The sequence below is a fragment of the Bombina bombina genome, chromosome 3, assembly GCF_027579735.1.
Source record: "Bombina bombina isolate aBomBom1 chromosome 3, aBomBom1.pri, whole genome shotgun sequence".
Classification (NCBI taxonomy): Eukaryota; Metazoa; Chordata; class Amphibia; order Anura; family Bombinatoridae; genus Bombina; species Bombina bombina.
This window is the reverse complement of record NC_069501.1, coordinates 597,752,687-597,779,103: the sequence shown is the minus strand read 5'-3', so window position 1 is coordinate 597,779,103 and position 26,417 is coordinate 597,752,687. Positions and strand designations below refer to the sequence as shown.

At 41.7% G+C, this 26,417-nt stretch overlaps 1 protein-coding gene across 1 annotated transcript in view; it reads left to right on the top strand.

The window, feature by feature from the left end:
• Positions 1–26,417, top strand: part of STPG1 (sperm tail PG-rich repeat containing 1) — a 362,003-nt gene that overhangs the window by 4,870 nt on the left and 330,716 nt on the right. Inside the window, exon 2 of the mRNA XM_053707188.1 lies at positions 3,948–4,120. Within this exon, the coding sequence (XP_053563163.1) occupies positions 4,033–4,120 (88 nt within the window). The 5' untranslated portion in view covers positions 3,948–4,032. The remainder of the gene's footprint in view (positions 1–3,947; positions 4,121–26,417) is intronic.

Below are 26,417 nucleotides of genomic sequence, written 5' to 3'. Positions count from 1 at the left end.
CTGATTGCTATCACATGGTGCAAGGGGAGTGGAAATATACATAACTTTGAAATTTGTTATAAAAAAATCTACTACTCATTTGAAGTTCAGACTAAATGCTATTGCATTGTCTTGTTATCTTGCATTTGTTGATTATGCAAATCTAATATGTTGACTGGTCCTTTAAGAGAATTACGGCTCATTCAGTTAGAGCTGTGGCTTTATCTTGGGCCTTTAAGAATGAGGCTTCTATGGAGCAGATTTTAGCTTTTGTATTACATCTGGTCTGCCATATACACCTATTATCCCGAAAACGGAGTGTCTGAAATATATACCTGAATTACTTTTTATATTACATGTAGCTAAAATTATTCTCTTATATGAGATACAAAAATGACATAAGAAGCAACAGCTACTCTCCCAGGCTCTATATTTTTTTTCTACTGTATGTCTGCTATTTTTACAAATTTGATGTTTTTGCTTCGTCCGAAGCAGCTTTTGGGAGAAATTGCAGCGCTGGCTCAAGGGGCAAAAAAATGTGTGTCTACATTTTCCCCAGTCCCACTAATGTTCACAAACGTTGGCCCCTCTAATTAAAAAAATCTATGCATTTCTTTGAATTTCAATAAAATTTATAAAAAAGGGCGTCCCGCACCGCCCTAGTGACGCCACTGTGTTTAACCCCATATACCATTGTCTATAAAAGTATGTTATGCCTTATAATAAACAGAACAGTGATTAGACTTTACTTGCTGCCTGTCTGATTGTTGTTCCCAAAATCTCGCCAAGTAACCCATTCAGTTTCAGGTGAAGGTGTAGAATACTGCTAAGTGTCAAGTGATACCGCCTAACAATTCTGGTGTCAGAGCGTTGGATTCACACAGGGTTAAGTAGATAAGTGTTTTTATTCTGCTTTTCCCTCTGTGAATCTGAACCCAGAGGGTAAAGCAGAATAAAAACACTTATCTACTTACCCCTGTGTGAATTCCACGCTCTGACACCAGAATTGTTAGGCTTTATCTTATAACCGGGGGTATCACTTGACACTTATCAGTATTCTACACCTTCACCTGGAAAAAGCTCCAAACAGGAGCTGAAAAGGCACTGATAAATGGGATTAGAAAGATTGGACTCCACCCCCTGGTTAAATGCAAACAATAGTGCAATAATAAAATGCTCTAACATATTAGAGCATTTTCTTTTTGCCCTTTTATAAATAAACTAGTCCTAAAGCCCGTTCACACGGGCCATTTTTTGCAGTACAGCGGTCCCACCCCTTGCTCTCTCCCTCCCCCTCTCTTTTGCTCTCTCTCTCTCCCCCCTCTCTTTTGCTCTCTCTCCCCCCTCTCTTTTGCTCTCTCTCTCTCTCCCCCCTTTCTTTTGTGCTCTCTCTCCCCCTCTCTTTTGCGCTCTCTCTCTCCTCCATCTCTTTTGCGCTCTCTCCCCCCTCTCTCTCTCCCTTCTCTTTTGCGCTCTCTCTCTCCCTCTCTTTTGCGCTCTCTCTCCCCCTCTCTTTTGCTCTCTCTCCCCTCTCTTTTGCGCTCTCTCTCGCCTCTCTTTTGCGCTCTCTCCCCCCCTCTCTTTTGCGCTCTTTCCCCCCTCTCTTTTGCGCTCTCTCTCCCCCCTCTTTTGTGCTCTCTCTCCCCCTCTCTTTTGTGTTCTCTCTCTCCTCACTCTTTTGCGCTCTCTCCCCCTCTCTTTTGCGCTCTCTCTCTCCCCATCTCTTTTGTGCTCTCTCCCCCCCCTCTCTCTCTCCCCTCTCTTTTGCGCTCTCTCTCTCCCCCCTCTTTTGCGCTCTCCCCCCCTCTTTTGCGTTCTCTCTCTCTCCCCCCTCTCGTTTTGCGCTCTCTCTCTCCCCCCCCTCTCTTTTGCGCTCTCTCTCTCCCCCACTTTTTTGCGCTCTCTCTCTCCTCCATCTCTTTTGCGCTCTCTCTCCCCCATCTCTTTTGTGCTCTCTCCCCCCTCTCTCTCTCCCCTCTCTTTTGCGCTCTCTCTCCCCTCTATTTTGCGCTCTCTCCCCCTCTCTTTTGCGCTCTCTCTCGCCCCCTCTCTTTTGCGCTCTCTCTCTCCCCCTCTCTTTTGCGCTCTCTCTCTCCCCCCCTCTCTTTTGCGCTCTCTCTCCCCCCCTCTCTTTTGCGCTCTCTCTCCCCCCCTCTCTTTTGTGCTCTCTCTCTCCCCCCCTCTCTTTTGCGCTCTCTCTCCCCCCCCTCTCTTTTGCGCTCTCTCTCTCCCCCCCTCTCTTTTGCGCTCTCTCTCCCCCTCTCTTTTGCGCTCTCTCTCCCCCCTCTCTTTTGTGATTTCTCTCCCCCCCCTCTCTTTTGCACTTTCTCTCCCCCCTCTCTTTTGCGCTTTCTCTCCCCCCTCTCTTTTGCGCTTTCTCTCCCCCCTCTCTTTTGCGCTTTCTCTCCCCCCTCTCTTTTGCGCTTTCTCTCCCCCCTCTCTTTTGCGCTTTCTCTCCCCCCTCTCTTTTGCGCTTTCTCTCCCCCTCTCTTTTGCGCTCTCTCCCCCCTCTCTTTTGCGCTCTCTCTCTCTCCCCCCCTCTCTCTCCCCCCCTCTCTTTTGCGCTCTCTCTCTCTCCCCCCTCTCTTTTGCGCTTTCTCTCCCCCCCCTCTTTTGCGCTCTCTCCCCCCCTCTCTTTTGCGCTTTCTCTCTCCCCATCTCTTTTGCGCTCTCTCTCTCCCCATCTCTTTTGCGCTGTCTCTCCCCCTCTCTTTTGCGCTCTCTCCCCCTCTCTTTTGCGCTCTTTCCCCCTCTCTTTTGCGCTCTTGTGCTCTCTCCCCCTCTTCTGCGCTCTCTCTACCCCCCTCTTTTGCTCTCTTTCTACCCCCCTCTCTTTTGCGCTCTCTCCCCCTCTCTTTTGCGCTCTCTCTCCCCCCTCTCTTTAGCGTGCTCTCCCCCCATCTCTTTTGCGCTCTCTCTCTCCCCCCCTCTTTTGCGCTCTCTCTCTCCCCCTCTTTTGCTCACTCTCTCTCCCCCCTCTTTTGCTCTCTCTCCCCCTCTCTTTTGCGCTCTCTCTCTCCCCCTCTCTTTTGCGCTCTCTCTCTCTCTCTCTCCCCTTCTCTTTTGTGCTCTCTCTCCCCCCTCTTTTGCTCTCTCTCTCTCCCCCTCTCTTTTGCGCTCTCTCTCTCCCCCTCTCTTTTGCGCTCTCTCCCCCCTCTCTTTTGCGCTCTCTCTCTCCCCCTCTTTTGCGCTCTCTCTCTCCCCCTCTCTTTTGCGCTCTCTCTCTCTCCCCCTCTCTTTTGCGCTCTCTCCCCCCCCTCTCTCTCTCTCCCCCACCCCTCTTTCTCCCCCACCTCTCTCTCTCTCTCTCTCTCCCCCCCTCTCTCTCCCCCCTCTCTCTCTCTCCTCTCTCTCTCTCTCTCTCTCTCTCTCTCCCCTCCTCTCTATCTCTCTCCCCTCCTCTCTATCTCTCTCTCTCTCCCCCCTCTTTTTATCCCCTCTCTCTCCCCCATCTCTCCCCTCTCTGCGACCGCATATGACCACAACCCCTTTCACGGCCGGCCACGCCCCTTTCACAGCCATTCACATCCCGACCACGCCCCCTCACGTCGACCACGCCCCCAGTCACGCCTGACCACGCCCACTTCTGCCGCAGATCAGCTGCTGCTAGGGAGTCAAAGGCCAGGTGTGTATGTCCTCGTGCTGTCTCTACTGCACATGACAGCTTCGGACAAACACACTTGGCCTTTTATATTATAGGATAAATAAAGAATGTCATTTTCTCAGACATCATCATATGTGCAAATCAGTGTATGCTAATCAATATAGCTTACATATATAGTCATATGCATATTTATTAATGAATATGTAGTTTAAACTTCAGTATGTGGTCCAGCTGATGTTGATGTTTCTATTATTCTATGAATGTCTTAGTAAACATACAGTATTTGCTTTAATTACCTGTAATAACAAATAATAATTATCATTAGACTGCATTAAACAGATTTTTTTTTTATTATTGTTTTCAGATCACTTTGGCCTCAAATAGTTCAGTACAACCATAAAGAAACATTGACACTTAACTGATTTCCGTTTTCCTGGGAAACTTGGTTGATGATGACATCTGGCATGGGAAGGACTGATACTCGAGAGATGAGTGTCCGAAGAATTCAGCACCAGAAATATAAAACATTACAAAGAGGTACCAAAAAGAGAAGCATTCATTTAGACAGCTGTTACAAATATATATATATATATATATATATATATATATATATATTTATATAAAAAAAGAAAACATAAAGTGAACCTTCTTCCTCTACACTCACTCCATAAATAAAGCAAGTTGACATATGCCAAAGGGACAAGTAATTCAGTCCAGCAGGGAATTGACACAAACACTATTTATACAGCGATCTTCTCCGTGTCAAACAGGCTGTAATCACACTACGCCTTCACATTCTGCGTCTCCTTAGTGTTACCTGTGTTTAGAATGTTGTGATGAAACAAACACTTTCACCCTGTGTTACTCACATACACCGCTCACTGATCACCGGTATGTACTGGAAACGTCCATGCTCACATAGGGAGATATCCAAAAGGCTCCTGGGTGTAGAAATAATTAGAACGCTGTAATGCCAGACAGCGTGGAAATCGGCATAAGCTGATACGACAACTGCTACACGTGTTTCACCCTACGTCACTGGGGGCTTCCTCAGGCTCGATCAATCAATGTATATTATTCTCTAAACCTCCGTGCACCTTGGTACCCACATTAACATTGAAACACTGTGGGTCCTTGACCATAGCCATCACATCCAGAGCTAGCTGGTACAAATATTGTTAATAAATATATTTATATTTTTTTTATTGAAGTAGACGTTGGTAAAAGTACTCTGTGTTTAAAAACGAATATTGTCCTTTTTATTGCCAGTTTCCTTTTCCAATAATTTGAAGGTTTAACCAACCTACAGTATTTTAGTAGGTATTAAAACTTCTGTTTCCCTGTGGGTTTAGTAATTGCCTGATAGCAAGTAGTGTCTGAACCAAGCCAAATTTGAAAATAAAAATAAATAACTAAAAACCCAAAACAACATTTTGTACTTGTACAGAGACAGAATTTACATATGGCAATGTGGGCAGTTGCTTGGAGGCAATGGTTTTACATGGAGTGTCTGTTCCTAGCACTTTTAAGGCTTGAATTATACTGATGATACTGATGTTGGAACTATTGCCCCACGTCAGTCAAGACGAATCTGGAGTTCCTAAGTGTCAGTTAAAAACTCTAATGTTATTGGTTGTAATGTGCTCTCAGTTGACACGTACCTTCGCTTCATTAGTAATATTTTGCATTGATGAAAAGCCAATTACTTCTAGAAGAACCACATTGCACAGAATCCCTGGAAGTTTCCATCAGGATTCTGTGACAAGACAACCAGATTTTAAGACTTTAGGTGACAGAGGTCTAGGTAAGGTAATGGTTCGATTTAACAAATACTATTCAGAAGTTCAATAGTTCATGTGGTAGGGAATTTAGTAAATTGATACCTAATAGATACACATATATTGTTTAAAATGTTTCTATTTAGAATATTGCATAATTCAAATATTATATTTAAAGACAGCATTAGAAATACTATTACAAATATACTGATATGAATTTTTCAAATTCGAATATTGCATAATTCGAATTGAATAACTAGAAAAATTTGAATCAAATATTACATTTAAAGAAAGCATTAGAAATGCTGTTGCATTAAACAAATGTTAGAATGTTGTACAAACATTCGAAACGAAGGAACTAATGGGTTAAAATTTGTTTTATTTTTTGAATGTTGCAAAACATTCGCCCATCCTTAGCTGCAGCACCATGGGTTAATCAAGGTATTCCTCTAATACGTAGTATTGCATAATACTGGTAGATATATTGGGCTAGATTGCAAGTGGAGCGCTAATTTATCGCACATCCGTAAATGGGCATTGTGGTCTATGGGGAACCCTATAAATATATATGCTTATATACATATATATTTATGTGTTAATATGTGTATATACACATATAAACATATAAATAAATATATATGTATATAAGCATATACTTACAGTATATATTTAAAATCTGCTTCCCATCGCTGCCCAACTTATCCCCTTCACTGCACTAAAAAGACATGCCGTGTCTCACTGAACGAGAATGAGGCTCCTTTTAGAGTCTATGGAAGCGCAATCTGGTGAGCGCTAAGCTTCCCTGCAACGCGAATGCGAGGTAGTGTTCACATTGTGGCTAACATGTAATACCAGTGCATATTTGCGTGTGCTAGTATTACTAATTGGAGCGCAAATATTGCCCTTGCAAAAGCAATATTTTGTGTTCCACTTGTAATCTAGCCCATTATGGGCCAGATTTCAAATGGCACGCTAAATATATTTTTCGCGTATTACAGGACTTCAGGATATTGCGACCACTCTAACTTCTCCTCATAGTCTTCACTGAAGTGTGCTGTTCAGAAAAAAACTGACACCGCATAATACCTACAGTACTGGAGGTAGTTATGAATATTTTACATTCCAATGTTCTTCTCATAGAAGAAAATTTTATTTTTATTTTTAAATATACAGTATATTTATAGATACAGTATATGTATTTGTGTGTGTATATAGTCATGCAGGTTTCAGGAAAAGCACTCCTCCGGATTTAAACAAACATAAACATTTATTGGTATAAAAGTTTTTGGGGTTGCCCCCGTCCTCAGATACAATATAAATGAAACAATTCAACTCACCACACTATAAACCCTCTCACCCCGTGGACATTTCTGCTAAAAGTGCTTGCAGAGCCACAGCATGCCCCAGCAGCCTCTGTGCATGCGTGAAGGGCACTATGGATGCCTGCATAGGCCAAATGTCAAAGTTAAAAATGGAAATCAAAACAATACAGCACAACGTTGCAAAAATATGCAGGCAACTGAAAATTGACACACACATACATGTGAAATACAATATAATAAGTGAGCTGGCTAAACTATACTACAAATAGTAGAAAAGAAAAATTGATCAAGCAATCTGGACCGTAGTCATGTTTTTAAGTTATGTTGGTGAGCAAATGAAAACATGCACCAAAAGGACCAATTATAAATTGAATGTCAAGTAATGGAAGCTACTAGAACTAGTACAGTTAATTAAATTAATAATGCATATGGCATAGCGAATAAAGAAAAATGATTGGACAGGCTAACCTTGCTCCATATCAGACACAATTTCATGCAATCTATGCTAAATAATTTAAACTAAATTTATAAGGAACCAGTGTGGATCTAATGCGATATTGAACTGCTGAAGCAACAATGCTAACCCTGTTACATAGTAAAATCAAAATAATCTCATACAGGCACATATTCAGAACAAAAAATATACATTAACAGATACTCAATCATATGTTAATATGCACATAGATATAATACCATGATCTAAGGCATCAGCATGTATAAATGACCCCAATGTGGTTAAAGGAAACATTGTAGGTCCAATTTAACATTAAGACCTTTTAGGGCCAAGGTGTCCAGAGTATGTATCCATTTACTTTCCCTCTGCAAGAGTATCCAACCCCTGTCACCCCGTCTCGTCAAGGGGGGAATGTGATCAATGATGACACATCTGATGTCTGCCACAGAATGCTGCATCTTGAGAAAATGCCTAGCTACAGACTGATCAGATGTCCCGGTACCCAAGGCTGATCTTATCCCAGAGCGATGGTTGGCCATCCTGGTGCGTAGATCGTCTTGGGTTTTCCCAATGTAAAATAACCCACAGGGACAGTGAAGCATATATACCACGTATTTCATGGTGCAGGTGACCCTTTGCTTGATTTCATATTTTTTTATTTCTCCATGGATATGTGAAGAATTTGCACTGTGAAAGTCCACTGCAGGTAATGCACCCACTACAACGGTAACAGCCATTTCTATTGGTGCCCAACCATGTTCTGGTTACATAGCTAGGTCTGAAATCAGCACGCAAAAGCAAATCCTTAATTGATGGGCCCTTTCGGTAGCCAATCATCGGGGGTTCCATGTCAGTGAAAGGCAATGTTCTGTCTGTGGTAAGAATGTCCCAATTCTTTCGCATGATGCCTTGACGTTCCAATGTTTCAAAGTTAAACTCTGTAGAGAAGACCAACCTTTCCAGTGGTTGCTTAGCTTTCTTTGTCAATGTCTCTGATTGATCCATATCCTTGCAGGTAATTAAAGCCGGATTCAGCTGGACCGCTTTGTAACCTCTTTCAGCAAACTTTGAATACATTTCATCAAGCTGTAATAGTTTGGTGTCATTGTTGGTGTTATTCCTCACCACCACTTGAACTGTGACATGGGAAGAGATTTTTTAAGACTGGGAGGATGAAAACTAGTGGCCTCCAGTATGGAGTTCCGATCTGTGGTCTTGCTTAACAGTGTTGTGGTCAAACCAGATCCTGATCTGGTAATCCTCAGCTCCAAGAAGTCTACACTCACATCACTTGATGTCATCTTGAATTTTAAATATTCATTTTTGTGGTTCAACAGATTGAACCAGGACTCAAAATCATCTGTTGACCCATGCCAGATGATAAACAGGTCATCGATGTAAAGCTTGAATAGGAGTATCCTTGGATCATGGAAAAGTGCAGTTTCCTCCTGTTCAAATAATGGCATATATAAGTTGGCATAGGATGGGGCCACATTGGACCCCATCGCAGTGCCCGAGCTTTGTAAATAATAATCCAACTCAAATTTAAAATAATTGTACTGGAGACAAAATTTCAGTAGTTCCAATACTGTTTCAGTTGGCGGTCCAACATACAGATGTTTTCCAAGATGCTTGTTGGTGGCACTAATCCCCCCATCATGGGGTATAACAGTGTAGAGACTGGTGACATCCAGAGTGACCAGGATGTCACCAGCTCCCAAGCTGTCATATTTCTTGAGTATCTCAATCAATTGTATAGAATCCAATAGGAAAGACGGACAGTGCATAACCAATGGTTGTAAGATGCTATCCACAAAGGTGGCTAGAGGCTGAAGAATTGAGCCCCTGGCAGACACAATAGGTCTGCCAGGGGGTTTAGTCGGGTGCTTATGTACCTTGGGTAACATGTAGAGGACAGGTACTATGGGGAAATCCACTGTAAGGTAGTCACCAAGTTCTTTGGAGATATATTGCTGTGAGACCAGCAATGATATATATTGGTCAATCTCCTTTTTAAAGGTTTTAGTCAGATCATCTCTTAGTTTGTTGTAGGTTGTACTATCATTAAGTTGAGATTATGGCCTCTATTTATCAAGCTGTCAACCGCAAAAACGCTGGAATTCCGAAGCGTATTTGTGGCGAGCCTGATTCGCCTTAGTTATTAAAGGCTAGAGACCGGCAAAAGTAGAATTTAGTGACTTAACATACGATCCGCCGGACTCAGTCCGACACAGATCAATGCTTACGTCACTCCAGATGTTCCGAACGCAAGTTCGGCACAATCTGACTACTTTTGCTAGTTATCAAAGAACTAGCAGGTACGCTCGCCACTTTTCCGGCCCAGCGTACCTGGTTTTCAATCCGCCGCCCTGGAGGCCGCGGATACCGGAGGAATCAATGGGAGTCTGACAGCAGCGAAAGCTCATGTTCGCTGCTGCCCGATATCCCATTGATTCCTATGGGAAATGTCTACACCCAACACCCTAACATGTACCCCAAGTCTAAACACCCCTAATCTGCCCCCCCTACACCGCCGCCACCTACATTATACTTATTAACCCCTAATCTGCCGCCCCATACACAGCCGCCACCTACATTATACTTATTAACCCCTAAACCGCTGCTCCCGGACCCCGCCGAAACTAAATAAAGTTATTAACCCCTAAACTGCCGCTCCCGGACCCCAACGCAACTAAATAAAGTTATTAACCCCTAAACCTCCACTCCCGCACCCCGCCACCACCTACATTAAATTTATTAACCCCTAATCTGCCCCCCCACACCGCTGCCACTATATTAATTTTATTTATCCCTATCCCTAACACCCCCCCTAACTTAAATATTATTTAAATTAATCTAAATAAATATTCCTATAATTAAATAAATTATTCCTATTTAAAACTAAATACTTACCTGTAAAATAAACCCTAAGATAGCTACAATATAATTAATAATTACATTGTAGCTATTTTAGGATTTGTTTTTATTTTACAGGCAACTTTGTATTTATTTTAACTAGGTACAATAGTTATTAAAACCCACCACCCACACACCCAACCCTACTCTAAAACCCACCCAAACCCCCCTTTAAAAAACCTAACACTACCCCCTTGAAGATCACCCTACCTTGAGCTGTCTTCACCCAGCCGGGCACAAGTGGACCTCCAGACCGGCAGAAGTCTTCATCCTATCCGGGCAGAAGAGGACCTCCAGACCGGCAGAAGTCTTTATCCAGACGGCATCTTCTATCTTCATCCATCCGGAGCGGAGCGAGTCCATCTTCAATCCAGCCGACGCGGAGCATCCTCTTCCCTCGACGTCCTAACGAAGAATGAAGGTTCCTTTAAATTACGTCATCCAAGATGGCGTCCCTTGAATTCCAATTGGCTGATAGGATTCTATCAGCCAATCGGAATTAAGGTAGGAAAAATCCTATTGGCTGATCCAGTCAGCCAATAGGATTGAAGTTCAATCCTATTGGCTGATCCAATCAGCCAATAGGATTGAGCTCTCATTCTATTGACTGTTCCAATCAGCCAATAGAATGCAAGCTCAATTCTATTGGCTGATTGCATCAGCCAATAGGATTTTTCCTACCTTAATTCCGATTAATACTATCAACCAATCGGAATTCAAAAGACGCCATCTTGGATGACGTCATTTAAAGGAACCTTCATTCTTCGTTATGACGTCGATGGAAGAGGATGCTCCGCGTCGGCTGGATTGAAGATGGACCCGCTCCGCTTCGGATGGATGAAGATAGAAGATGCTGCCTGGATGAAGATGGACCCGCTCCGCTCCGGATGGATGAAGATAGAAGATGCTGCCTGGATGAAGACTTCTGCCGGTCTGGAGGTCCACTTGTGCCCGGCTGGGTGAAGACGTCTCAAGGTAGGGTGATCTTCAAGGGGGTAGTGTTAGGTTTTTTTAAGGGGGGTTTGGGTGGGTTTTAGAGTAGGGTTTGGTGTGTGGGTGGTGGGTTTTAATGTTGGGGGGGTTGTATTTCTTTTTTTACAGGTAAAAGAGCTGATTACTTTGGGGCAATGCCCTGAAAAAAGCCCTTTTAAGGGCTATTTGTAATTTAGTATAGGGTAGGGAATTTTAATATTTTGGGGGGCTTTTTTATTTTATTAGGGGGCTTAGATTAGGTGTAATTAGATTAAAAATCTTGTAATTTATTTTTTTATTTTCTGTAATTTAGCGGGGGTTTTTTTTTTGTACTTTATTTTATTTAATTGTAGGTAATTGTAGTTAATTAGTTTAATTTATTTAATTGTAGTGTAGTGTTAGGTGTAATTGTAACTTAGGTTAGGATTTATTTTACAGGTAATTTTGTATTTATTTTAGCTAGGTAGTTATTAAATAGTTAATAACTATTTAATAACTATTGTACCTAATTAAAATAAATACAAAGTTGCCTGTAAAATAAAAATAAATCCTAAAATACCTACAATGTAATTATTAATTATATTGTAGCTATCTTAGGGTTTATTTTACAGGTAAGTATTTAGTTTTAAAAAGGAATAATTTATTTAATTATAGGAATATTTATTTAGATTAATTTAAATAATATTTAAGTTGGGGGGGTGTTAGGGTTAGACTTAGGTTTAGGGATTAATAAAATTAATATTGTGGCGGTGATGTAGGGGGGGCAGATTAGGGGTTAATAAATATAATGTAGGTGGCGGCGGGGTCCAGGAGCGGCGGTTTAGGGGTTAATAACTTTATTTAGTTGCGGCGGGGTCCGGGAGCGGCGGTTTAGGGGTTAATAACTTTATTTAGTTGTTGCGGGGTCCGGGATCGGCAGGATAGGGGTTAATAACTTTATGTAGGTGGCGGCGTTATAGGAGGTGGCAGATTAGGGGTTAATAGGTATAATGTAGGTGGTGGCGGGGTCCGGGTGCGGCGGTTTAGGGGTTAATATATTTATTATAGTTGCGGCTGGGGTTAATAAGTTTATTTAGTTGTGGGGGACTCCGGGAGCGGCGGTTTAGGGGGTAAAACTGTATAGTATAGTGTGGGGGCTTAGTGACAGTATAGCAAGAAAGCTGCAAATAAGCCGAAGAGCAGCGAGATCGATGACTGTTAGTTAACAACAGTCCGCTGCTCATCGCACCGTACTTGGTGCGCGGCTTTTTGACAGCTTTCTTGATAAATTTGGTGAACGTATTCAGGTCAGTGGCAGCGATGTTAGGCGATCTTAGGTGAGCGTATTGGGGCCGTTGAATGCAGGTAAGTAGACAGCTTGATAAATAGAGGCCTAAATCTCATCCTTATAATCTTTGTAATTCTGCAGTGTGTGTGTGTGTATGTATATATATATATATATATATATATATATATATATATGATTTTTGTAAAATATATACAGTACTGTGCAAGAGTCTTAGGCGACTATTAGATTTGTTGTTTTAGCAAAGTTTTAATGACCATCCATATTTATTTTTTGGTCTCTTTATTAAGATACAAACAGAAAATACTGGAAATATGTACACAAAATATAAAAAAAACACAATTTTCAGAACAAAATGTCAAAAGTCAGTATTTTGTGTGACCTACCTTGGCACTAAGCACATCTTGAAGTTTGGGAGACTGTCCAGAAGTTTTCTTAAGTAATCTTCTGGTATATTATACCAGACTTCTTTCAGCACTTCCCAGAGTTCCTCTTTAGATTTAGGTTGTCTTTTATTTATTTCTGTGTCCAGGGGATCCTATATTGTCTCTATAATATTCAGGTCTAGGCTCTGTTGAGGCCAGTCCATGACTGTCAGTGTTTTATCAGCTGTTTTTCTCTCCAAATATGATTTCACTGCATTAGCAGTGTGCTTGGGATCATTATCATGCTGAAAAATAAAACCATTCCCAATCAGGCGCTTTCCAGAAAGAATGGCATGATGAACTAAAACCTGTCTGTACTGGGGCGGAGCCAACTAGCAAACTCATCAGATGCATCTTCATAGAGCTCCCGGGCTCTGACTATTAAATTCACTATTTATAAAGCTGGAAACCATTTTCAATGTCACAGACTAGTGCATCTGGACTGTCCAGATAGAGACACTTAATACTTTCTATATTAGACAAAGGTCTACATTTGATTAACAGCTAAGACCTAAACCGCTAAATAATCTATCACCAACAGTAAGCCGGTGACACAGACTCCGTTCACTGCAGCCTGTCTTTTTGCTTACACTCCGGAGGGTCGGGGCTCCGCTCCAGAGGTGAGTTAAGCATCATCCAAGTAGTGGGAGCTGGAAATTGGACACTCCATTATCGGCTGTGACCACAGAGTTGAAATCATTGTGGCTGACAGCTTCAGTCGATAAAGGAAGATAAGCGAGGTGTCCCTTCCACCAACACCTACTAAAACCCACTTGCACACACGGATTCCTCTCCCACCAAACTGTTGATTGAGGCCTTAAGGAAGATGTTTAATCTCATATAGAGAAAAGCAGCCCTCCTTGGCGCGAAGCGCCATCTTACGCATAAGCTACGCAGCACAATATTTTTACAGTGCAACACCAGAAGGCCCTTAGAGTGAGGAACAGGTACTCAAACTTAAAGGGAACTTATAACTAAAAAGTATATTTTCTAAATATCAGCTCCAATCTACTTGTAGCAATCCTTGGAGGCAGAGAAATACTGTAAATACTACATACCCTACATCTGCAACTTAAATCACTCCCTTACTTATACGACTGCAGGAGAGAAATAGAGGTTTAAGTGTGAAGTTTGGGGAAGGTTTAATCATATACACCCAAGGTACCTTATCTAGAGGACCTGATAATGAACTTGGACTAACTTGCTCTTTAAGCAAACTTGGGCTGACAACTGACTCAAATACATATAAGTCCTAGAAGGAGTTTTAGGGTTAAGATCAGCATATCTACTGTGTGCCGCAGCTTTGATCAGAGGTGAGTCTTGCTCACTAAACGGTGCCAGTACTTACTCCTCACTTTGCTCTGCAGAGGACACTACTGTGTTTGTACTTCAAACTGTACAGGATTATCCAATCTCAAGCTGCCCAACTCTTAGTCCCATAAAGTCTAACACTCTACATAAGAAATTAAATCTCTCATAAATGTTCTAAATGTGACGGAGACCTAGAGCTATCCTACTCACATATACCTCCCCCATTACGTTTTTCTCTGCTCTAGTAGGTACAATCCAATTTTCCCTTCTCCTTTTACTGTCCCAAGTGGATACATCCCTGAGGTAGAGTGTGCGTGGATCTGCACACTTTCCTTAAAGTGCCTGTGGAAAATCGGCAACTAACCCACTTCATCTATAAATCTCTGACTAGGACTATGTGTCCAATGGAGTAGAGTACCCTCGAGGGATGTGGTAGAGTACCCCAATCGCCCTTCTACAACAAAGCTTCCAAACACCAAGACCTGAACTCCCAATAATATACTAAAGTACAGCACTTCACCTTCAGCTTATATCCCTCTGTGGAGATTGATAACAGTACTGTCTCTACAGTATACGATTGGAGAAACACCTTTAATATGGCACATTCTAATAGGAAAAAATCCAAACATCCTGAAGGTCCCAAAAGAACCTTAGCGGACCACTTTAATAGCAAGTTGCAATGCGATAGAGAACTGTCTGATGATGAAACAAGAGAAATTGCTTCTGTACGCATAACCCCTGATCGTTTGAGACCTCGTGAACATCTCACATCACACACAGATGATATCTCAATCATGGAATTGATAAATTCCTTGTCTACTAAGATGGATTCTCACTATACCTCCTTAAAACAAGAAATAAAGACCTCTGTAGCAGATCTTAGAAGAGATATTGCTTCCTTGGGGGAAAGGCCAGACACACTGGAAAGAAAAGATTTTGCAATTGACCACAGTAATCTATTATCATATTCTCAAAATTTAGCCGAAATGATCTCTGATCTTGAAACTAAGCTTGCAGATCTCGAAGACAGATCTCAACACAATAATATCCGAATTCAAGGCATCAACGAAGATGAAACAACAGTTGCCCTATCTGAATATCTCTTTGGACTCTAAAATTCTGCTTGGTACAATTCCAGATCAAGAATTACTAATCGACAGAGCTCACAGAGCACTTAGACCCAGAAACTCGACATCTGAACAACCTAGAGATGTTATCATCCGTCTACATTATTTCACCATCATAGAGAAAGTTTTCAAAGTGGCTTTTCAAAATAAAGCTCCCTTAGCCTTATCACACCCTCCAAATATTCCCGGATCTATCTTCTCATACCCTGGCGAAACGCAGATCTTTCTTACCTATTACCCAATGCCCCAATAATCACAATATCAAATATAGATGGGGCTTTCCGGTAAAGCTCTTCTTCCAGCAAAGCGGACAATCTTACATCATATCTGAATTCAAACAAGGTTTAGATCTACTAGACCAATTGGATCTCATGCAAGCTACTTCATCTGCTCCAGCATGGAGACTAGTTCCCAAAAGGAATATACCTACTCCAAAAAGAAAAGGAGATCAACAGATGCAACCAGATTGAATGTATCCTTTTTTTCAGACAAAGCCTATACAATTTTTATTGTTGGACTGAATTAATAGGTAACTGACACTGCCCTGAATTTAGTTCACATAAGATTCACCTTGTGAATCCTAGCTCGTTAAATAGTTAATGTGTTTGCATAGTTTCATTAATGTTTGTATGTACCCATGATGTTTTAATGCTCTCCAACTTATATGTGATAGAAGGTAAGCGGTGTCGCTCCAGTCCGTGAGTAAGCGGCAGGATTCAAGAGCCAATCCCAGCATGGTTCCAGTAGTCCGGATAGCGCAGCCTGCGTTGTATGCAGTGGCGTGGTGCCAACCAAAAGATGGCCGAGCCAACCAGGAAACAATCAAAGAGAAAAGGTAGGCGACACTCCAAAACTTCAGGTAAAAACAATCCTTTATTCCATATGTTAAAAAGTTCAACACTCATAGTACAAAACATGTTCAGAGGAGGAGGAGACCTTACATGTTTCGTGCCATACGGCAATTAATCATAGGCTTAAACTCCTACACGTTAGAACACACCTTTATACCGGCCACAGCCAATCAAAGGCCACTTGTATGGTTGCCATATCAACAGCTGTGGCCAATAAACAATATTTGTTTCCAGACTAACGTGCGGCATGAATACATTAATACTTGCTAAAAATAAATAAATAAAAATATTCTTTAAAAGTACCAAATATGCAACTGACAAATCTGATGAGACAATGTATCCATTTTAGCCCCCAAAAAGACTACTAATAGTAATAACTCCTAAGTGCAGCTATAATTATTACAAAATGTATTAAAACCTACACTAAGAAGGTTTATTATATAAACTTGTCTCATTCAATAATATATCATCATACAGAGAACTTAACTGCAGAATTTTGTTTTAATATAGAGCACTACTCAAATTGTGGCACGAATTTTGTAATATATCTCTTAGAGTGCGAGTTGTGTCAGGACCAGTATGTAGGTCAAACCTCACGTTCTCTACGATCTAGAATAGGCGAACATAAAAGGGACATAAGAAATTACAACAATGACTCTAGTGTAGCTAGGCATTTTAATGGAATCCAATTCACAAACGAACCAAGGATTTTGGTAACAGTAATAGATATAGCTAGGAAGCCATTGCGGGGAGGAAACAAGTATAAAATCCTCACCAAAAAAGAATTGTATTGGATTTGGAAATTAGGCACTAGGGTGCCGACAGGATTAAATAAGGAGTGGGACAATGGGACATCAGCTATTTTGTGGAGTAGGATGCATAATAAATGTATACGCCTTTTCCTTTGTAATTCAACTAGTTGTTCTACATTACCCCATAACCACTCAGTACATATATGCACATCTCAATATTACAATATGTTATTATACTAACGGCTAGATTTAGAGTTTGGCGTCAGCCGTCAAAAGCAGCGTTAAGGGGTCCTAACGCTGCTTTTTCCGCCCGCTGGTATTTAGAATCAGCCAGGAAAGGGTCTACCGCTCACTTTCTTTCCGCGACTCCAGGCTACCGCAGATCCCCTTACGTCAATTGCGTATCCTATATTTTCAATGGTATTTGCATAACGCTGGTATTTGGAGTCTTGGAAGAAGTGAGCGGTAGACCCTCTACCGACAAGACTCCTACCGCCAAAAAAAGTCAGTAGTTAAGAGCTTTATGGGCTAACGCCGAAACATAAAGCTCTTAACTACTGTGCTATAAAGTATACTAACACCCATAAACTACCTATGTACCCCTAAACCGAGCCCCCCCCCACATCGCAAACCCTCTAATAAAATGTTTTAACCCCTAATCTGCCGACCGGACACCGCCGCCACCTACATTATAGCTATGAACCCCTAATCTGTTGCCCCTAACAACGCAGACACCTATATTATATTTATTAACCCCTAATCTGCCCCCCCCAACGTCGCTGCTACCTAACTACAATTATTAACCCCTAATCTGCTGACCGGACCTCGCCGCCACTATAATAAATGTATTAACCCCTAAACCGCCGCACTCCCGCCTCGCAAACACTATAATAAATTGTATTAACCCCTAATCTGCCCTCCCTAACATCGCCGCCACCTACCTACAATTATTAACCCCTAATCTCCCGCCCGCAACGTCGCCGCTACTATAATAAATGTATTAACCCCTAAACCTAAGTCTAACCCTAACACCCCCCTAACTTAAAGGGACAGTCAACACCAGAATTTTTGTTGTTTAAAAAGATAGATAATCCCTTTATTACCCATTCTCCAGTTTTGCACACAGTTATATTAATACACTTTTTACTTCTGTGACTAACTGGTATCTAAGCATCTTCTGACCTCCCCTAATCACATGACTTTTAGTTATTTTGCATATAGTTGCATTTTAGCCAATTAGTGAAGTGTCTGCCACTAGCCACGGGCGTGATCACAATGCTATCTATATGGCCTACATGAGCTTGCTCTCCCCTGCTGTGAAAAGTAAATAAAATAGAGGCGGCCTTCAAGGGCTTAGAAATTATCATATGAGCCTTCCTAGGTTTAGCTTTCAACTAGAATACCAAGAGAACAAAGCAAAATTGTTGATAAAAGTAAATAGGAAAGTTGTTTAAAATTAAATGCCCTATTTGAAAAATGAGAGTTTCTCCTGTTAAGTGTAGTCAGTCCACGGGTCATCCATTACTTATGGAATATATCTCTTCCTAACAGGAAACTGCAAGAGAATTACCCAGCAGAGCTGCTATATAGCTCCTCCCCTCACATATCATACTCAGTCATTCTCTTGCAGCCTAACTAAAAAGGAAGCTGTGAGAGATCTGTGGTGTTTTTTAACTTAGTTTATTTCTACAATCAAAAGTTTGTTATTTTTAAATGGCACCGGAGTGTGCTGTTTATTCTCAGGCAGCATTAGAAGAAGAATCTGCCTGGGTTTTTTTCTATGGTCTTAGCAGACGTAACTAAGATCCACTGGCTGTTTCTCATCTGAGGAGTGAGGTAACTTCAGAGAAGGGGAATAGCATGCAGGGCTCCCCTGCAACAAATGAGGTATGTGCAGTAATTTATTTTCTGAGGAATGGAATTGACTGAGAAAATACTGCTGATACCATTGTAAAGTAAGTTCAGCCTTAAATGCAGTGATAGCGACTGGTATCAGGCTGATGTGTGTGTGTGTGTACACTGAATGTATTTTTCTAAGGAATGGAATTGACTCTGAAAATACTGTTAATACTGAAATAATGTATGAGCCTTAACTGCAGTAAAAACGACTGGTAGCAGGCTTATTAATAATAATACATAACTTTCAAATGTATGTTTAAAACGTTTACTGGCTTGTTAATCGTTTTTGTGAGGTACTTGGTGATAAAACTTATTAGGGCATGATTTTTACCACATGGCCATTTTTGTTTTCTGCATAGAAACAGTTTCTGAGCTTCCCCACTGTTGTAATATGAGTGGGAGGGGCCTATTTTAGCGCTTTTTTTGCGCAGTAAAAATTCAGTCACAATCTGTCTACTTCATCCTCCATGATCCAGATCGTCTCTAGAGAGCTCAGGGGTCTTCAAAATCCATTTTGAGGGAGGTAATCAGGCACAGCAGTCCTGTGACAGTGTATTTGACTGTGAGAAAAACGTTAATTATATAATTGTTATCCGTTTTTGGGTACTAAGGGGTTAATCATCCATTTACTGGTGGGTGCAATCCTTTGCTAACTTAATACATTTACTGTGAAAATTTGGTTGCTAGAACTATTTTGGTCATTGTTATTTCAACTGTGTCAGTTTTTCTGTGCTTCTTAAAGGCACAGTAACGTTTTTTATATTGCTTGTAAATTAATTTTGAAAAGTATTTCCAAGTTTGCTAGTCTCATTGCTAGTTTGTTTAAACATGTCTAACTCAGATGAATCTCTTTGTTCACTATGTTTAAAGGCCAATGTGGAGCCCAATAGAAATTTGTGTACTAATTGCATTGATGCTACTTTAAATAAAAGTCAATCTTTACATGTAAAGAAATTATCACCAGACGACGAGGGGGAAGTTATGCCGACTAACTCTCCTCACGTGTCAGTACCTTCGCCTCCCGCTCAGGAGGTGCGTGATTTTGTGGCTCCAAGTACATCAGGGAGGCCCTTACAAATCACTTTGCAAGACATGGCTACTGTTATGACAGAAGTATTATCTAAGTTGCCAGAATTAAGAGGCAAGCGCGATAGCTCTGGGTTAAGGATAGAGCGCGCGGATGAGATGAGAGCCATGTCAGATACTGCGTCACAGTTTGCAGAACGTGAGGACGGAGAGCTTCATTCTGTGGGTGACGGATCTGATCCAGGGAGACTGGATTCAGAGATTTCCAATTTTAAATTTAAGCTAGAGAACTTCCGCACATTGCTAGGGGAGGTATTAGCGGCTCTGAATGATTGTAACACGGTTGCAATTCCAGAGAAATTATGTAGGTTGGATAGATACTATGCGGTACCGGTGTGTACTGACGTATTTCCTATACCAAAAAGGCTTACAGAGATTATTAGCAAGGAGTGGGATAGACCGGGTGTGCCTTTTACCCCTCCTCCCATATTTAGGAAAATGTTTCCTATTGACGCCACCACACAAGACTTATGGCAGACGGTCCCTAAGGTGGAGGGAGCAGTTTCTACTTTAGCTAAGTGTACCACTATCCCGGTGGAGGATAGTTGTGCCTTTTCAGATCCAATGGATAAAAAATTAGAGGGTTACCTTAAGAAAATGTTTGTTCAACAAGGTTTTATTTTACAGCCCCTCGCATGCATTGCGCCTGTCACTGCTGCGGCAGCATTCTGGTTTGAGTCTCTGGAAGAGGCCATTCGCTCAGCTCCATTGGATGAAATAATCAACAAGCTTAAGACACTTAAGCTAGCTAACGCATTTGTTTCTGATGCCGTTGTGCATTTAACCAAACTTACGGCTAAGAACTCCGGATTCGCCATCCAAGTGCGCAGAGCGCTATGGCTTAAATCCTGGTCAGCTGACGTGACTTCTAAATCTAAATTGCTTAATATTCCTTTCAAAGGGCAGACCTTATTCGGGCCCGGCTTGAAAGAAATTATTGCTGACATTACGGGAGGTAAGGGCCATGCTCTACCTCAGGACAGGGCCAAATCAAAGGCCAAACAGTCTAATTTTCGTGCCTTTCGTAACTTCAAGGCAGGAGCAGCATCAACTTCCTCCGCTCCAAAACAGGAAGGAGCTGTTGCTCGTTACAGACAGGGCTGGAAAGTTAACCAGTCCTGGAACAGGGGCAAGCAGGCCAAGAAACCTGCTGCTGCCCCCAAAACAGCATGAAGAGAGGGCCCCCTATCCGGAAACGGATCTAGTGGGGGGCAGACTTTCTCTCTTCGCCCAGGCTTGGGCAAGAGATGTCCAGGATCCCTGGGCGTTGGAGATCATATCTCAGGGATATCTCCTGGACTTCAAAACTTCTCCTCCACGGGGGAGATTTCATCTTTCAAGGTTATCAGCAAACCAAATAAAGAAAGAGGCGTTTCTACGCTGTGTACAAGACCTCTTACTAATGGGGGTAATCCACCCAGTTCCGCGGACGGAACACGGGCAGGGATTCTATTCAAACCTATTTGTGGTTCCCAAGAAAGAGGGAACCTTCAGGCCAATCTTGGACTTAAAAATCCTAAACAAATTTCTAAGAGTTCCATCATTCAAAATGGAAACTATTCGAACCATCCTTCCCATGATCCAAGAGGGTCAGTACATGACCACAGTGGATCTAAAGGATGCCTACCTTCACATACCGATTCACAAGGACCATTACCGGTATCTGAGATTTGCCTTCCTAGACAGGCATTATCAGTTTGTAGCTCTTCCCTTCGGATTAGCTACGGCTCCAAGAATCTTTACAAAAATTCTAGGATCACTTCTGGCGGTACTAAGACCGCGAGGCATAGCGGTGACTCCGTACCTAGACGACATTCTGATACAAGCGTCATGTTTTCAAACTGCCAAGTCTCATACAGAGATAGTTCTGGCATTTCTGAGGTCGCATGGGTGGAAGGTGAACGTGGAAAAGAGTTCTCTATTACCACTTACAAGAGTTCCCTTTCTAGGGACTCTTATAGATTCTGTAGAGATGAAAATTTACCTGACAGAGGCCAGGTTATTAAAACTTCTAAATGCTTGCCGTGTCCTTCACTCCATTCCACACCCGTCAGTAGCTCAGTGCATGGAAGTAATCGGCTTAATGGTAGCGGCAATGGACATAGTACCATTTGCGCGCCTGCATCTCAGACCGCTGCAATTGTGCATGCTAAGTCAGTGGAACGGGGATTACTCAGATTTGTCCCCCCTACTAAATCTGGATCAAGAGACCAGAGATTCTCTTCTATGGTGGCTTTCTCGGCCACATCTGTCCAAGGGGATGACCTTTCGCAGGCCAGATTGAACGATTGTAACAACAGACGCCAGCCTTCTAGGCTGGGGAGCAGTCTGGAATTCCCTGAAAGCTCAGGGATTATGGACTCAGGAGGAGAAACTTCTCCCAATAAATATTCTGGAGTTAAGAGCAATATTCAATGCTCTCCTAGCTTGGCCTCAGTTAGCAACTCTGAGGTTCATCAGTTTTCAGTCGGACAACATCACAACTGTGGCTTACATCAACCATCAAGGGGGAACCAGAAGTTCCCTAGCGATGTTGGAAGTCTCAAAGATAATTCGCTGGGCAGAGTCTCACTCTTGCCACCTGTCAGCGATCTACATCCCAGGCGTGGAGAACTGGGAGGCGGATTTTCTAAGTCGCCAGACTTTTCATCCGGGGGAGTGGGAGCTTCATCCGGAGGTCTTTGCTCAACTGATTCGTCGTTGGGGCAAACCAGATCTGGATCTCATGGCGTCTCGTCAGAACGCCAAGCTTCCTTGTTACGGATCCAGGTCCAGGGACCCGGGAGCGGTGCTGATAGATGCTCTGACAGCCCCTTGGGTCTTCAACATGGCTTATGTGTTTCCACCATTCCCGATGCTTCCTCGTTTGATTGCCAAGATCAAACAGGAGAGAGCTTCGGTGATTCTGATAGCGCCTGCGTGGCCACGCAGGACCTGGTATGCAGACCTAGTGGACATGTCGTCCTGTCCACCGTGGTCTCTGCCTCTGAGACAGGACCTTCTAATTCAGGGTCCTTTCAAACATCCAAATCTAATTTCTCTGAGGCTGACTGCATGGAGATTGAACGCTTGATTCTATCAAAGCGTGGCTTCTCGGAGTCGGTTATTGATACCTTAATACAGGCTAGGAAGCCTGTTACCAGAAAAATTTACCATAAGATATGGCGTAAATATTTACATTGGTGCGAATCCAAGAGTTACTCATGGAGTAAGGTTAGGATTCCTAGGATATTGTCCTTTCTACAAGAGGGTTTAGAAAAGGGCTTATCTACTAGTTCGTTAAAGGGACAGATTTCTGCTCTGTCTATTCTTCTACACAAACGTCTGGCTGAAGTTCCAGACGTTCAGGCTTTCTGTCAGGCTTTAACTAGGATTAAGCCTGTGTTTAAGTCTGTTGCTCCGCCGTGGAGCTTAAACTTAGTTCTTAATGTTCTTCAAGGCGTTCCATTTGAACCCCTTCATTCCATTGATATCAAGCTGTTATCTTGGAAAGTTCTGTTTTTGATGGCTATTTCCTCGGCTCGAAGAGTCTCTGAGTTATCTGCCTTACATTGTGATTCTCCTTATCTGATTTTTCATTCAGACAAGGTAGTCCTGCGTACTAAACCTGGGTTCTTACCTAAGGTAGTTACTAACAGGAATATCAATCAAGAGATTGTTGTTCCATCTCTGTGTCTTAACCCTTCTTCAAAGAAGGAACGACTTTTGCATAATCTGGACGTAGTCCGTGCCCTGAAATTCTATTTGCAGGCAACTAAGGATTTTCGTCAAACTTCTTCCCTGTTTGTCGTTTACTCTGGACAGAGGAGAGGTCAAAAGGCTTCGGCTACCTCTCTCTCTTTTTGGCTTCGTAGCATAATAAGCTTAGCCTATGAGACTGCTGGACAGCAGCCTCCTGAAAGGATTACAGCTCATTCTACTAGAGCTGTGGCTTCCACCTGGGCCTTTAAAAATGAGGCCTCTGTTGAACAGATTTGCAAGGCTGCGACTTGGTCTTTGCTTCACACTTTTTCAAAATTTTACAAATTTGACACTTTTGCTTCGTCGGAGGCTATTTTTGGGAGAAAGGTACTTCAGGCAGTGGTTCCTTCTGTTTAATGTTCCTGCCTTGTCCCTCCCTTCATCCGTGTACTTTAGCTTTGGTATTGGTATTCCATAAGTAATGGATGACCCGTGGACTGACTACACTTAACAGGAGAAAACATAATTTATGCTTACCTGATAAATTCCTTTCTCCTGTAGTGTAGTCAGTCCACGGCCCGCCCTGTTTTTACGGCAGGTCTAAATTTTAATTAAACTCCAGTCACCACTGTACCCTATGGTTCCTCCTTTCTCGTCTGCTTTGGTCGAATGACTGAGTATGATATGTGAGGGGAGGAGCTATATAGCAGCTCTGCTGGGTAATTCTCTTGCAGTTTCCTGTTAGGAAGAGATATATTCCATAAGTAATGGATGACCCGTGGACTGACTACACTACAGGAGAAAGGAATTTATCAGGTAAGCATAAATTATGTTTTTTTTTGGACTTGACTGTCCCTTTAAATATAATTTAAATAAAACGAAATAATATTCCTATAATTAATATAATATATATAATACTTACCTATCAAATAAACCCTAATATAGCTACAATCTAACTAATAGTTACATTGTAGCTATTTTAGGATATTTATTTTACAGGCAACTTTGTATTTATTTTAACTAGGTACACTAGCTATTAAATAGTTATTAACTATTTAATAACTACCTAGATAAAATAAATACAAAATTACCTGTAAAATAAATCCTAACCTAAGTTACAATTAAACCTAACACTACACTATCATTAAATTAAGTAAATAAATTAACTACAATTACCTACAATTACATTTAATTAAATAAACTAATCTATAATATAAAAAAAAACCATAAAAAAATATTACAAGAAGTTTAAACTAATTACACCTAATCTAAGCCCCCTAATAAAATAATAAAGCCCCCCAAAATAAAAAAATGCCCTACCCTATTCTAAATTACAAAGTAATCATCTCTTTTACCAGCCCTTAAAATTGCTTTTTGCGGGGCATTGCCCCAAAGTAATCAGCTCTTTTACCTGTAAAAAAAAATACAACCCCCCCAACATTAAAACCCACCACCCACATACCCCTACTCTAACCCACCCAATCCCCCCTTAAAAAAACCTAACACTAACCCCCTGAAGATCTCCCTACCTTGAGCCGTCTTCACCCAGCCGAGCCGAATTCTTCATCCAATCCTGGCGATGTGGTCCTCCATCCGGGCGAAATCTTGATCCAAGCGGCAAAGAAGAGGTCCTCCATCCGGGCGATGTCTTCCTCTAAGCGGCATCTTCTATCTTCTTTCTTCCGGCTCCATCTTCAGACCGCCGACGCGGAACATCCACCTTCCCCGACGGACTAACGACGAATGATGGTTCCTTTAAGGGACGTCATCCAAGATGGCGTCCCTCGAATTCTGATTGGCTGATAGGATTCTATCAGCCAATCGGAATTAAGGTAGGAAAAATCTGATTGGCTGATTGGCCAATAGAATGCAAGCTCAATCCGATTGGCTGATTGAATCAGCCAATTACTTTGAAATTTAGAATAGGGTAGGGCATTTTTTTATTTTGGGGGGCTTTATTATTTTATTAGGGGGCTTAGATTAGGTGTAATTAGTTTAAACTTCTTGTAATATTTTTTTATGGTTTTTTTTTTGTATTATAGATTAGTTTATTTAATTAAATGTAATTGTAGGTAATTGTAGTTAATTTATTTAATTAATTTAATGATAGTGTAGTGTTAGGTTTAATTGTAACTCAGGTTAGGATTTATTTTACAGGTAATTTTGTAATTATTTTAACTAGGTAGCTATTAAATATTGTACCTAGTTAAAATAAATACAAAGTTGCCTGTAAAATAAATATAAATCCTAAAATAGCTACAATGTAATTATTATTTATATTGTAGCTATATTAGGGTTTATTTGATAGGTAAGTATTTAGTTTTAAATAGGATTAATTTATTTAATTATAGGAATATTATTTTGTTTTATTTAAATTATATTTATGTTAGATGGGTGTTAGGGTTAGGGTTAGACTTAGGTTTAGGGGTTAATACATTTATTATAGTAGCGGCGACGTTGCGGGCGGGAGATTAGGGGTTAATAATTGTAGGTAGGTAGCGGCGACGTTGGGGGGGGCAGATTAGGGGTTAATAAATATAATATAGCTGTCGACGGTGTTAGGGGCAGCAGATTAGGGGTTCATAGCTATAATGTAGGTTGCGGCGGTTTCCGGAGCGGCAGATTAGGGGTTAATAGTATAATGCAGGTGTCAGCGATAGCGGGGGCGGCAGATTAGGGGTTAATAAGTGTAAGGTTAGGGGTGTTTAGACTCAGGGTTCATGTTAGGGTGTTAGGTGCAGACTTAGAGAGTGTTTCCCCATAGGAAGCAATGGGGCTGCGTTAGGAGCTGAACGCTGCTTTTTTGCAGGTGTTAGGTTTTTTTGCAGCCAGCTCAGCCCCATTGTTTCCTATGGGGATATCGTGCACAAGCACGTTTTTCCAGCTTACCGCTACCGTAGGCAACGCTGGTATTGAGGGTTGAAGTGGAGCTAAATTATGCTCAACGCTCTCTTTTCTGAGCCTAACGCAGCCAC